The sequence below is a fragment of the Martes martes genome (assembly GCF_963455335.1).
Source record: "Martes martes genome assembly, chromosome: 16".
Classification (NCBI taxonomy): domain Eukaryota; kingdom Metazoa; phylum Chordata; class Mammalia; order Carnivora; family Mustelidae; genus Martes; species Martes martes.
Window position 1 is genome coordinate 25,838,585 of NC_137904.1, and position 13,857 is coordinate 25,852,441.

At 46.1% G+C, this 13,857-nt stretch overlaps 1 protein-coding gene across 3 annotated transcripts in view; it reads right to left on the reverse strand.

Moving 5' to 3' along the window:
- The window catches only part of MYO1D (myosin ID), a 339,001-nt gene extending 325,476 nt beyond the window's left edge, over nucleotides 1-13,525 (reverse strand). For all 3 annotated transcript variants that reach the window (XM_080825903.1, XM_080825904.1, XM_080825902.1), the window contains exon 1: nucleotides 13,383-13,525. In XM_080825903.1, coding sequence (XP_080682029.1) covers nucleotides 13,383-13,477 — 95 coding nt within the window. In that variant the 5' untranslated portion in view covers nucleotides 13,478-13,525. The remainder of the gene's footprint in view (nucleotides 1-13,382) is intronic.
- Nucleotides 13,526-13,857: the final 332 nt, after the last annotated feature.

Sequence of the window (13,857 nt, forward strand, 5' to 3'; positions counted from 1 at the left end):
TTCCCTCCCTCGTGGCTCATTCTGCCTGACTTGCACTGCCCTATCTCATCCCCGCACCCCACACCTGGCTCCCCCCAGCATCCCCCAACAGAGCCCTCACCCTTCTGATCTCGATTAAAGCCATCTTCCTCTTAAAATGCCTTGTCTGTAGCACACGCACACACCACACATATGCCACTGCCATTTTCCCGACGAGGGAACCCTGCTCTTGGCCTTCACAGCACTTATTACTATTATTCTTTTGTTGTTTGCCAGTTTTGTATGTCTCCCCTGCCGGTTTATCAGCTCTGTGGGAGAAGAAACCATGCCTGTCTGGGTCTCCCCTGCATGCCCCGAAAAGAATGACAAAGACGTGGCTGCTATCATACTTTCAAAGACAATCTAATAACATGGAAAAGTGCTTAAGATACTATATTATATGAGAAAACGGTTTACAGAATTCTATCTCGCATAAGCACGAGGAGTCCATGTTTCAAAATATATAAAATTTATGTATGTTAAAAATATTATAAGAAAACATATACCAAGGCATTAACAAGGATGGCATGATTATACTTTTTTGTATGGAGAATCTGGGGACAGAAAGAAAAATAATATATAGTATGCTAACAATGGGCAACCATAACCATAGGGTAAAAGAACAGAAAACATGTTGTCAAGATGAAGAATAAAGTAGGACTGGCAAAACGTTAATTGATTTAATAATCAGAACAGAACGAAGAACACTGACTGTTTGGATTCATGTGTCACTATTCCGGTCAGCTCCCGTTACGGTTGTGGCCCATTCAGCTCCAAGAGGTCACAACTAGGGAGTGAAAAACCAGCAGCCTAGGGGAGTGGTTCCCAAGCTGGCTGGACAAGAGAATCACCTGGGCAGTAAAGAGGCTTAACACATCAGAACCTCTGGAAGGTGTATATTTTAAAAGTTGCGTAATTCTTAAACAAGCTAAATTTGGGACCTGCCAGCCTAGAATAAATCGAGAAGTTAAAGAAGAGGTTCCTTTTCAGTAAAGGTTTCAGATAAAACAGGAAATAAGAAGCAGGGATGCAACCAGTAGCACGCTCTGCCACCAGCCAGGGCCTAGCACAAATCAACGAGCAATCAGGAAGTTCCATGGGGTGGAAAAATCATCTCATCATACTTTGGTTTGTTCAACCATATACATCATTCACATACCAACGGCAGCAGTACATCTCAGAGTAGCACTTGACCAACTCAAGACTCAGCCTTGGCCCACTTGCCTTTCCAGCCAAAAACACCAAAGCCATGGAAAAAACAACAACAACAACAACAACAACAAAAACCCACCATGGAGCAGAGGAGGGCAAACTCTCTGAACTCTCTGAACTCCCGGCCTCCAACTGAGACACCCAATTCAAACCTTCAGTCTTCATCAGAACACATGAACTCCTTCTTTCTAGTCCATTCTACAAGTGCATCCTGGAGAAGATTAGATATCAAGAGGAAGAGAGAATTCACAGGGAGAGAATTCACTGAAAGAAATGGTAGAAACTGACCCATATGCACTAAAAAGTTAAATTAGTTAGATCAGTTTGGTGTGGAGGCAAAACATTACATGTATCTCAATAAATCCCAAGGGCATGAAAACAACTGTTCATACCTACGATCATGATGATCTGAGTCACAGAGAAAAAAAGTTAAATTGCATTCTTTATGTTCCAAATAAGGAGGCAAAAATGAGATAGCACTGCCATTTGGGCACCCCTGATGTGTTACGAACAACAACCCACCTGTTGTCTCGTTTGATGAAATGACCTTGTAGCAAGGATCATTCCCATTTTAAGACTACAGAGGCCCAGAGAACAGAAGTCAATGGAGACAGAAGTTATACAGGATATAATACAGCCATGATTAAATCTGGATAACTGAATTATTTCCTTTGCTCATTATTTTATACCACGCTGCCACTTTTTAAATCATTTTGGTTGGAAATATTTTTCTTTCTTCCTTCCTTCCTTCCTTCCTGTCTGTCTTTTTTTAAAGCCTAGAGCCTAACGCAGGGCTTGAACTCACAACTCTGAGATCAAGACCTGAGCTGAGATCAAGAGGCAAACACTGAACTGACTGAGCCACCCAAGTGCTCCTGGTTGGAAATACTTCTAATTGGGTATGTCGGCAAGGATAAAAGTCATCTGGAAAACAATCACCTAGAACAGTGGTTTTCAAAAACTGTTCCCCCCCACAATGTGATAGCATATCCTCCCAACAAAAATGCCTTGGAACCCCAACATGTGAGAAGCAGAGCTGCTGTGTCGGAAGCAGAATCGAGCAGGGGGCCTGAAGTCCTATTCCATCCCCGCCCCTCCCCCCCCACCCCCCAGAATGGAAGACTGCTTTTCAGGCACCTCCATGGCCAGGAACACCATAGAACACAGATTAAAAAAACAAAACAAAACAAAACAGAAAACCAGCACCTATCTAAACGGGCTTAGTCACCGGATGGGCTATATAAAAGCATGTCCCTTAGAGAAATTCAGTGGAGTTACAAAGCTATATAAAGGCATCACAATGCTGGTAAAAAAAATGGAGTCAATTTGCTAAGGTAAGCAACAACAAAAGACGGCTCAAGATCGAAGTACCAGTGAATTGTGTTTTCCTCTTATATGATGTTAGGCTTCCTGTGTCTGATGTCTACAAGTCTTTTGGAAGAAAAGATGTCTACCATTTTGCAGAAACTCATATTTTAGTGGGTTTTCCCCCCCAAGAGTAATAGTATAGTTTCATTTTCCTATCTACCCAAAGACTAAAGTCACAACAACAACAAATCAGATTATATAACTATATAAAAATACAGTAAATACATAGCTCAGGCAGGAATCAAACATGCAGAAATATTATGCATTCATGTATTCGTTCATTAAAGACATTTTGTCCTTAACGCCTGGCAATAAGCTTTCAGAGACGTAGAGCACTATCTCCTCGAAGATAAGATTCTTGCCCTCAGGACTTAGAGATCAGAAGCGGGGCACAAATATGACAGGACAGGTTGAATCCAGTGAAAAACTCCTCGTAGTTGTACGTACTGACATTTACTCTACAGGTCTGTTATTTTGCTGATCCTTTTTTGCTTTTTTATTTTTTTCATAAGGGTTTCTCAGTTATAAGGAACATAGGCCAGGATGGCAGAATCAGGCTAACTCTACCCCATTATCGAGGACTAGTCTTAGAATGAATTTAAAATGACCTAGGTGTCCATAAATGCCAAAACTAAAACACTGAGCAATGTTAGGGTTATCCAAAATTAAATGTAAGCTTTTTCTAAAATAGAGTTTTGACTTTTCTTTTAATTGACTATCAAATTTTTCTTGACTTTATATTGAACACAAAGCCGCGGTGTGAGATAGAGCCATTCGCCATCACCCTGACCCCGCTACGGCTGATCCTCTATTGTACAAGTGACTCAAAGCAGACTTTGTGGTCGGAGGGGGAAAAAAATTGTTTGAGTTTCTCTGGGTGTTTGCTTCATTGTTTTAGATGAAGCCATTTTTTGACTAATTCATTTGCTTCTAGCGCTGATGTGACCCTTGTGTATATAAGTGGTGTTCTCCCCGCCAACCGCCCTCCCAACCACGTCTCAGTGATACGGCTGTGGGAGATTTACGGAGGAGAGGAATGGAAGCAAAGTTGTGTTTGTTCCTCGGTATATTTTTCCATCTACTCCAGAAATTTTGTTTTTATAATTATGAATTGGCCTGTGTCTTTTCCGGAAAAAGCTGTTCAGTAAGCAGTAAACAACCATTTTATTAAAGCAAAATAGCTTTACTAGAGTCAATCTCGTTAAAGTGAAATTCACTTCTATACTGTGAATAGTATAGAAATATAGTATATACTATAGTATAATATTGTACAGTATAGTATATACTATAGTATAATATCGTATAGTATAGGATAGTATACTTCTATACGGAAATGAAGGAGGTCTTGTTCAGATGTCATAGTGACCAGTCCCACAAGAACAGTTGTGCTTGGAATATAAATTGGGATATTTCCAGGGGTGAGGCTAGACAATGAGGAGACTGGAAGGTGAGCAGAATACCGAGGAACCAGATGACACTCTTGAATCCCTTCTCCATCAACTGAAGTCAATTATCAGAGCCCTTTACTTTAAAATGGTCTACTGTCCACAAAAGTAGACTGTTCTATTTCACCAAAACAGCCATGATTAGGTTCCCAGGCTGGCTCATGAACGTCTCTTTAACCCACGATGGAATGACCATAATATTCACCACGCTGAGTCTTGGAAGTTCTGTAATTAGACACAAGATAAAGGGGAAAAAAAAATTCATTTCCTCTTCTAGGCCCAAAGATGAGCCACAGATAAATTTTTTCATGGAGCAAAGGTTTTCTCGGACACCCACCCCCGCCATCAGAGCCTGCCTCCCAAGAACGAACTGAGTTCACACTATATCCTGCCCATCCCTCCCCCCACCCCCACTGATTTCAGTTCTCCGTCCCAGGTCTGCCTTATCCCTGAACAGTTAAGTGCTGCAAAATTATTTCTCAGAAATGAAATTCTCCATCTCCCCTAACTGATCTTGAGGCACGAGAAAGAAACATTTGAGCAAATTGACACCAAGGTAAGAGAATTCTTATCAACTTAACTCAATCTCCAGTTGGGAGAATTTGGGAGCAGCATAAGACAGGAATGAAAAAAGTGCAGGCAGTGGGGGGATATTCTGAGTGATGGAAGCTGGCTAGTCACAGGGCCAGCCCACTCGTGCTGAGCATGGATGGTGAGAGAGAAAAAAGGAAGGCCAGCCCAGTGGAGGGCGTCAGCAGCAAGGCAGCTGGGTTGTTTCCCAGATGCCATTCCTCTGCTTCCAACAAGGGTCTGCTTGCGTTCTACCCCTTCCACAGAGCGTGTCCTCCCTACTCCCAATCCCATTTTCTCGATTTCTGAATTCTCTCCAAGCTCTAGCACCTAACATGTGAGTGCTCAATTATACTGTCACCACTATTCTCTTTTTAAAGATTTTATTTATTTATTTGTCGGACAGAGAGAGGGAGAGAGAGAGCACAAGCAGGGGGAGCGGCAGGCAGAGGGAGAGGGAGAACCAGGCTCCCTGCCCAGAAGGGAGCCCGGAGGTGGGGCTCCATCACAGGACCCTGGGATCATGACCTGAGCTGACGGCAGACGCTTAACCCACTGAGCCACCCAGGCATCCCACCAGTATTCCCTTTTTAAAATATGTGGTTTGTTGATTCCTTCTCTCTAGGAAGCCCTTAAAACAACAGATTGTCTGCACTATCCATTTTTGGCTCAATTACATTCTACTTTACATTGATGCAACTACTAAGATATCTTTTCCTCCCAATTCAGCTACCCTCCAAAGAGTGACTTTTTAAAAAGTAACCCTCACCGAAGTTGAGAGGCAACATGGGGGGTTTGGGAGGTAGAAAAAGAATAAATGAAACAAGATGGGATAGGGAGGGAGACAAACCATAAGAGACTCTTAATCTCACAAAACAAACTGAGGGCTGCCAGGTGAGGGTGGGGTGGCGGGGAGAGGGGTAGGGAGAGGGTGGTGGGGTTATGGACATTGGAGAAGGTATATGCCATGGTGAGTGCTGTGAAGTGTGTAAGCCTGACGATTCACAGACCTGTACCCCTGGAGCTAATAATACATTATATGTTTATTAAAAAAATTAAACATTTAAAAAAAAAAGTAACCCTCACCAATGCACCGACTACAGTGATAAGCACACAGCAAGAATTGAAGGAGCTGCGAGCTTTAAAGCCACAAGGTTATACTAAAAGTATATAAGGTCTATAATGCTAAGCGAAATAAGTCTGTCAGAGAAAGGCAAATACCTATGATCACACTCATATGCGGAATTGAAGGAAGAAACAAAAAAAGGGGAAAAAAACAAGAGAAACAAATTAAAAAAAAAAAAAGACTCTTAATTACAGAGAACTGATGGTTACCAGAGGGGAGGAGGGAGGGGAGATGAGGGAAATAGGTGATAGGGATGAAGGAGGGCACTTGTCATGAGCAACGGGGCTTGTATGGAAGTGCTGAATCCCTGTACTGTACACCTGCAACTAATTATCACACTGTATGTTAACCAGCTGAAATTAAAATAAAAACTTAAAATATATATATACACACACACAGAATCTATAATTAATTAAGGAAATGAGTTACGGATTTTTTTTTAGACGACTCTACTTAAAGTTCATCCCCCAGCTATGGTACCTGCAGATTTCGGGCACCAATGTCACCAACTTTTGTGAAAGCACAGAACAGTAGACACAAAGAATAACATATTCTGGAATATTTAGAACTGATTTCCCTTTTCCAAAAAGTTTAGGACTTTCGGAAACCCAACGGTGTACACCTGGAGGGAGCAGGATCATGGGTACGTTTAGAGTGATGGTGATGGAGGGAACCGGGGATAGCAAGAGCACTTGGTCCACCGGCCCAGATTGAGAGGGGACTGAGGGGAGAGAGACAGGGGACCCCCTACTGAGGATCTACTTCCCAAAGACTGGAGTTGGGTACCATCTTCATGCTTTACAGGGGCTATAATCCAAGCTTCCCAATAACATCATCTGTGCAGATGAAGAAACTGAGGCTCAGGGAGGCTAAGTAACTTGTCTAAGACCACGTGGGTGGTAGTAAGTGGACAGAGACAGGATTAAGGTCCAGATCTGTTCACCTCCAGTGCTCTTGCCCTCTCCAGGAGGTAACCCCAAGCTCATCTGGAATATTTCGCCCCGCAAATATAACCAAAACAAATGGATCTGTCTTAGTGAGGACGGAAGAGGTGAAAATAGCAAGCTGTGGATCATTATGAGGTCAGGGCAGAGAGACAAGGTCATGGGGGAAGGATTCAGGAAGACAGTTAACTGTAGTAGAGAGGGAATTGTGTACCAACCACTGACCAGGCATTTTTTACACAGCATGTGATTTCATCCTGATAACCCTAAAAAGCAGTCATTTTACATGTAAGGAAACTGAAATTTAGGGATGTTAACTTATCCCAACTCATAATGCTAAAAAAAAGTGAAAGGGAAGCTGGGATTTGAACTTGGTCAGTTGGGTCTCAAAGCCCCTGTGCTCTTTCCACTGTGCCCGGTGCCCCGAACAAGCAATGCTCTCCCAGTTCTTCTTCCCATAAATGCCCAAAACTAAAGTTTGGGTAACACTGTTCTATTAAGAGATTTAACCAGAAATTTACATAGCAGTTGAACTGAAAAGAACCTGCTTCCCATCATCTTGACCAAGGAATTTAGTAGACAAAAAGACAGAGGCTTAGAATATACATTTTAAAATGCTGTGACCTTCTGAACCTATGTATGAACACAGCTGACATTCTTATAAGCCATGTCACTGAGGCTCATCAACAGGTAATCTACCCAATGGGGCTGGAGCCACGGTTGACAGCAAATTTCCCCACCAGATGGACCCAGCCAGTGGCTGGGCAATGGCCCCACCCAGTCTCAACGGCCACCCGGCAATGGATGACAGAGAATCATCATAAAACGGGACCAGTCTTTGGGATAGGATTCTTTTCACTGAGCTGACTCAGACGCAGGTAGGAAGGTCAACCAACAGATCTCCTCAGTAGGATAATTCCCCGTGCCAACAACTTTCAGGTGGACCGCTAAACAGATTTCTATCTACACCAGATTCGCCATCTTCTGTCTCCACATTAAGCAGGAAAGTCAAAGCTTATCTCTCCTGTAGAAGGAGAGCCCTTCAGAAACTGCAATGAATCGCACCAGTAGCAGCTTTCTGAGGGCCCGATTCCACCCACATCTGGCTCTACTTGGGAGCTAAATTCAGCTGAAGTCTCCAGGGTCAACAAATGACCCTGAATAAAAATAGTCTTGGAAATCTGTCACAGAGAAGGAAAGGAAGCAAGACGGCAGGGTGATTCACTCCAAATGGCAGCTCCAAAACCCAAGTTCTCATTTCTGTCCCAATACGAAGCCAATGTGCAAAACAGGCACGGAGCAAGCTGTCCTTTTCCGAAGGCCTCTAAAAGTGGCTGCCAAAGAATTTCACATGGAAGCCAGAAAGATTTAGTGGGCCATTCACCTCTCCTACAAATCTAACTGCAGCTCCTTCTAACTAGAACTCTGAACCAACTGCAGAGTTACCCTTGCTCTAAGACCACCCAGAGCACCAAAGGTTTTGCCCCCGGCAGGAAAGAGGGACCCTTTGTCTCACCAAATTTTCCAAATGACCGAGCAGCCACAGAGAAAGAGTACAGAGGTGGCGTGGTGTGGGCGAGTGTGTGCGTGTGTGTACGCACGTGCGTACATAATTCCGTAACTCATCCCCCCCGCAACAAGTAAGCTGTATTAAAATAACTACAGGGCACCTGGGTGGCTCAGTTAAGTGGCTGCCCTCAGCTTGGGCTGGGATTCCAGGATCCCAGGGTCCTGGGACTGAGCCCCACTTTGCGCTCCCTGCTCAACGGGGAGCCTGCTTCTCCCTTTCCCTGCTGCTCCCCTTGCTTGTGCTCTTGTGCTGTCTTGCTCTCTCCCTCTCTGTCAAATGAATAAATAAAATTTAAAAAAATAACTACAATATTTTGAGAAGACTGTATGCTTTTTTAAGTTAAGAATTCCACTGGCTGAAGAACAATCAACCAATATTTGACTGCTTACTGAACATGTTTAAAAATGTATTGAACACATAGGTGCCCAGCATGACAGGAAACACAAGGGGACCTGAGATGGGTTTGCTTCACTGCCACCCACTTGCACTGTCCCCTCCCAAAGCCCTGTATCTAATTTGGCATTCACAATTTATACTCTTTTTCTTAAACCTGCCCCCCTCCAAACAGTAATGAGTTTTCAGGCTCACAGAGCCTGAGCTGGACCCACCTCTGGATGACACTCTGTCTTTAAGGAGCTCACTGCTGGGTGGGAAGGCAGGTATGCAGGTAACATCGACATAACCTCATACATCCTCTCCAACAGTTAGGACCAAGTGTCCAGGTGTCCTGGGTAGAGTAGAATGAACCCTGACTTGGAGGACTGGGAAAGGCTTCGAAGAACTCGTCTCAAAAGATGAGTAAGAGTGACAGGCAGAGTGCGTGAGCAGAGAAGGAGGAAGACATTCCTGGGAGCAAGAACAACTGAGGCCCACTGGCCTCAGCTGGGGATAATTTGCCCCCCTCCACAGGGGACCTTTGGCAATATCTGGAAACATTTTCAGCTGTCATAAATGGGAGGAAAGTGGTACTATTGGCATCAGGTCGGTAGAGACCAGGGATGCTGGTAAACATCCTATGCACAGGACAGCCTCCCCAAAATAAAGAATTATCCAAGGCCAAGTGTAAAAAGCGCTGCAGTTGAAAAGCCCTGGTCTAAGCCCTGGTCTAACAGACACACTGTATTCGGTTAAAAGTAGGAAGTTGTCCATAACTTTGGCAAACGGTGTTTCAAATGACCGCTTTTTATGGAAGAAAAAAACCAGTAAGGAAAGAGGGGAGGAAAAGTTAGATTTACAAGGAGCCAAGATACGAGGCTGAGCAGATGCCTTATTCTCAGAACAGGAGCCATCACCAACAAAGTTAGGAAACTGGACCCTGGAAGCCTACGGTGTATTTCACCGCCCTGTAAAGTGAAAAGCACATCTGTCTGGGATGTGGTCCTCAGCCCGGGCCCAGCCCTGAGCCGCAGCCTGCTTTCTCCTTTTTGCACACAGGACTAAGTGGGGACTGAGGGGGCACTGGGAGGACCAGTTGTTCCATGTAGCTCACTGTCCCAGGATTCTCAGTTGAGAGAGGGTGCAAAGCTGCTGCTAATGCCGGAAGAACTCAAGTACAGGAATAGCCCAGCAAAGGGTTCCAGGTCCCAAAAGGAAGTGGCTGCAAAGAAAGCAGAATACGGTGAGGACACTGTGGCTGGTGGTGCAAGTGGTCATCAGGGCTGTTGGCAGGAACCAGGCCTGACCATGAAGGTAGGAGGTGTCCTGTGTAGGAATCTTGCTCCTGGGCACAGACCCTTGAAAAATGCAGTGAGGAGCTCACCACCACCACCAAAACCACCAGCACCTCCACCTCCACCAAAAAGGAAAAAGAAATAAATAGAACAGCTCTCCCCTGGGAAAAGGACTTCTAGGAGAGAAAGCAAGCAGCCTTCAAAATACCAGCAGTTAGGGGCGCCTGGGTGGCTCAGTGGGTTAAAGCCTCTGCCTTCGGCTCAGGTCATGATCTCGGGGTCCTGGGATCGAGCCCCACATCGGGCTCTCTGCTCAGTGGGGAACCTGCTTCCCTTCCTCTCTCTCTCTCTGCCTGACTCTCTGCCTACTTGTGATCTCTGTCAAATAAATAAAATCTTAAAAAAAAAAAATACCAGCAATTTTTCCTGTCAGGGTAAGAAACAGAAGTTCAAACTCCTTCACAGATATACTAACTCACACTAATCCATATCATTCCTTAAATCTGGCCTCATCCAGACTCACAAGCACACACACACCTCTACATCAATTTTTGAAAATAACAACAGTACGAGAAAAGTTACATCAATTGTAGATGTCTAAAAATCAACTGTTAGCTCCAAGAGGGGAAAAGGAGGTCAGCATAGTAGCAAAGTAAAAAGATAATTCTAAATGAATGTCATAAAAGCTTAGAAGAAGTAACTTTTTTCCTCTCTTTCTTCTTGCTCTACAGAAAGTGTTGTCACAAGGAATGTGTTATGTGCCAGTGTTATGCTGGGGGCTGCTACGAGGAAAATTACAATCAGGTCTGGATGACACAGACCCCTGAAACCAATATCACCTTCAGTACCTTATGTCACCAACCAGAAATGAAGAGCGCTGAGCAGAAGAGCCGGTAGGGGGTTGGGGGTGCAGTATGGGTTGAGGTGCAGAAGACAGGACCTTCCTGACGGAAGTGAGAGAAGGAGCCACAGTCTGGGGAAGCCACGAATGATCGGGCTCATGCACACACATCCACTGAAAGATGAAACATGCAGATTTTGCCCATATACAACCATAAATTACACTGCGTATGGCCCAACCACCCATGTTCCAGGAGATGAAAACACTTCAACATCAAGAGCACTGGGACCTGCACTGTTTCTTGTCACCTTTTGCAAAGTGTAACAAATGTTTCAAGGGTCACAACAGCATGAGCCCGGAAGCTCATACAGCTAAACACTAGAACAGTCTGGAGGGATAACACGGGGAAAGGAAATCCAAACTATCAGAGAGAGAGGATTGCTTTCCACCTGGGTAATCAGGATTTACAATGGAAGAGGAGGGCAAGGGTACGGCTACCGGGAACCTACTACTCCCAGCTTTTAAGTAAACCACGAACAGTCACCAAAGCTGTGCACTGAGAATTGCAGCCAGTGCTCAGGGTCGTCAAGGATACACACAGATGAGACACGTACAGATACCTGTGCATGTGTGCACGGCCAGGATCTTGACTGACTTGGTGACTGGGTGTAAAGGCAGCCCTAGAAACCCGGGCATTAGCTAATGACTGGCTATAATTGGCTAATGAGTTGGTGATTCCACCCACAAGTTCCCAACACCAACTCCTTCCTCTCCAGACAACTTAGCATGTTCACTACCACCCAAACAGAATCAGCTTTCATGCCTCCACTCCTCTGTTCATGCCACTGCATCCACCTGGAATGTTCTCCACCTAGACAAACCCTACCCATCCTTTGCAACTCATCTAACCTCTCTCCTTCTCTATGTTGTGTTTTTGAACCAGCCTAAAGCACCTCTCCCGAACTCCAGAACAATTAGTGTGTACAATTTGTTGGCAAAGAATCACCTAAGCTCTACAAAGCTTAACTCTTCTACTGTTGTCTTGTTTTATTATTTAAATCGAGAGGAATTTCCACCTTTCTCCCTGTCTTTATTGGTACTGTCACCTCTTTGAGAGATAAGGATATGCCCTACAGTTCTTGGGATCCTCCCACCTTACCTCCTGAAGCACCCTGCACAATGTAGAGAACTAAATTGCAAAGATAAATTAGGCTCACTTTAATAAGGTTTAAGATTCAGATGTCACACCTAGAAAGTTTGGAACCACTAATACGTAAAAGCAGAAAAAATAAGTGCTGAAAAATCTTGATGATCCTCACTATTTTACAAATTAAAAAACCTAGACACAGAGACTGGTTCAAGGTCAGCTTGTAATAGGTAGGTGTAGAACTCAGACCTGTGCCCCTGCTCCATACTCTGGGACATAGTAAAGCCTGGAGAAGAGCAGAAGAAGATCCTATGGGGTTTGCAATCCCCAAAATGAAAAGCTTTCTTTAAATTCTTAAGTTAAAATGAACAGGGGTAATTATTATTGAGAAGTGGGGTTAGTTAAGCATTCAAACCTAAATCGTGATCTTCACTTTATAAACTTACGGAGTGAGATTTAGCTATAAACCTTACAAGAAATAGGGCTAGAACTTCCAGGAACCACCGCCCACCCCTGCCCTCCAAAGTCAGTTATGTTGAAACTCCATTTACTGTAATGTTTAACAAAAAAAAAAAGTCAAAACTACTTTAAAGTTCTGTTTACATATTACTCTATCAGGAGAGAAATAATCACATGTAGTAGAGTTTCTAAAATAAATTCGCCTTGGAAGCCCATTTCAGGGCGTTGAGTTGTGACTACATTTTCAAGGATGTCAGGAACACAAGGGCTCCATCCATAACTCCTTGAAAAAAACTGAAAGCATGAATGCCTTGTCAAATTCAGACAGTTTATCTTGGCACTGGCAAGCAGAGCAGTCTCTTCGATGTCTGGAAACATGTCTAATTACGTTTAGAGAGTAACCAAAAAATAGCCAGTGTCCCGGAACAGACAGCTCAGGGACCACTACTGCATAGCATCCTGAGTGACATGATGGAACTACGCCAGGAAAATAAAAGGAGGAGAAAAAGAAAACCAAGTGTGAAACCGGGATGAGACCCGAATCTCTACAAAACAACCCTCCCTTCTTCCCAAGGCCTTCGTGGCCGCCACAACTCTCCCTAAAGTTTGCGTTTTCCTTTACTTTTGTTTCCATGAGGTCACCCGGCCCGCCCACATCACTTACCTGGGGCAGCGAGCTAGCCGGCCCTGCTGCTGCCTCCAGCCCGCACACCCCTCGTACCCCTACCCCCCTACCCCCCCGCGTCCGGACTGCACCCAGGTCACCCGTCTCCCGAGGGCGCAGCCCTGGGGCTCGGCACGCCCCTCACCCCCCTAGACAGCCGCACCCCCGGGCGTCCTCCTTGGGGAAGGCGCAACCACGGAGCTCGGCGGGCCACCGGACACCCCCATCCGGACGCACCCCATCCCTCCAGTTTGGCCCCTGACACCTCCAATCCCGCCGCACCGCAAGAGCGCCCCTTCTCGGGAAAGCGCAGGCTCCCGCCGCGAAGCACGGCCGCTCCGCCCTCACCTGAGCCGGAGGTTGGCCATGAACTCGGGCATGGAGACGGTGTCCATCAGAACGAAGTCCGCCTTGCCGAACTCCAGGCTCTCCTGCTCCGCCATGGCGCCGGCGTACGGGCTCAGGTGGGCGCAGACGGGCTCAGGTGGGCGCGATCGGGCCGCAGGGGCCGGCGGGGGGCGCGCGGCGAGCTCGGGCGGGGCCGGGGCGGGGCCGCGGCGCGGGGCGCGGGGCCGCGGGGGAGGCGGTGCCGGGCGCCGGTCGGCGGGTCTGGGCCGGACGGAGGCCGCCCCGCTGCTCCTCGGCGCGCTCTCGGCCGGCGCGGCGCACCCAGCAGTTTCCGCTTCTCCCGCCGCAGCTGCCCGGAGCAGTGGGGGTCGGGACTCTGGAGACGGAGACGGCGGCGGCTGGTCCCGCCTCTGGCCTTGCTCTGGCTCTGGCCCCGCCCCGGCCCCTCCCCGGCCCGGCTCCGCCCCGCCCCTCC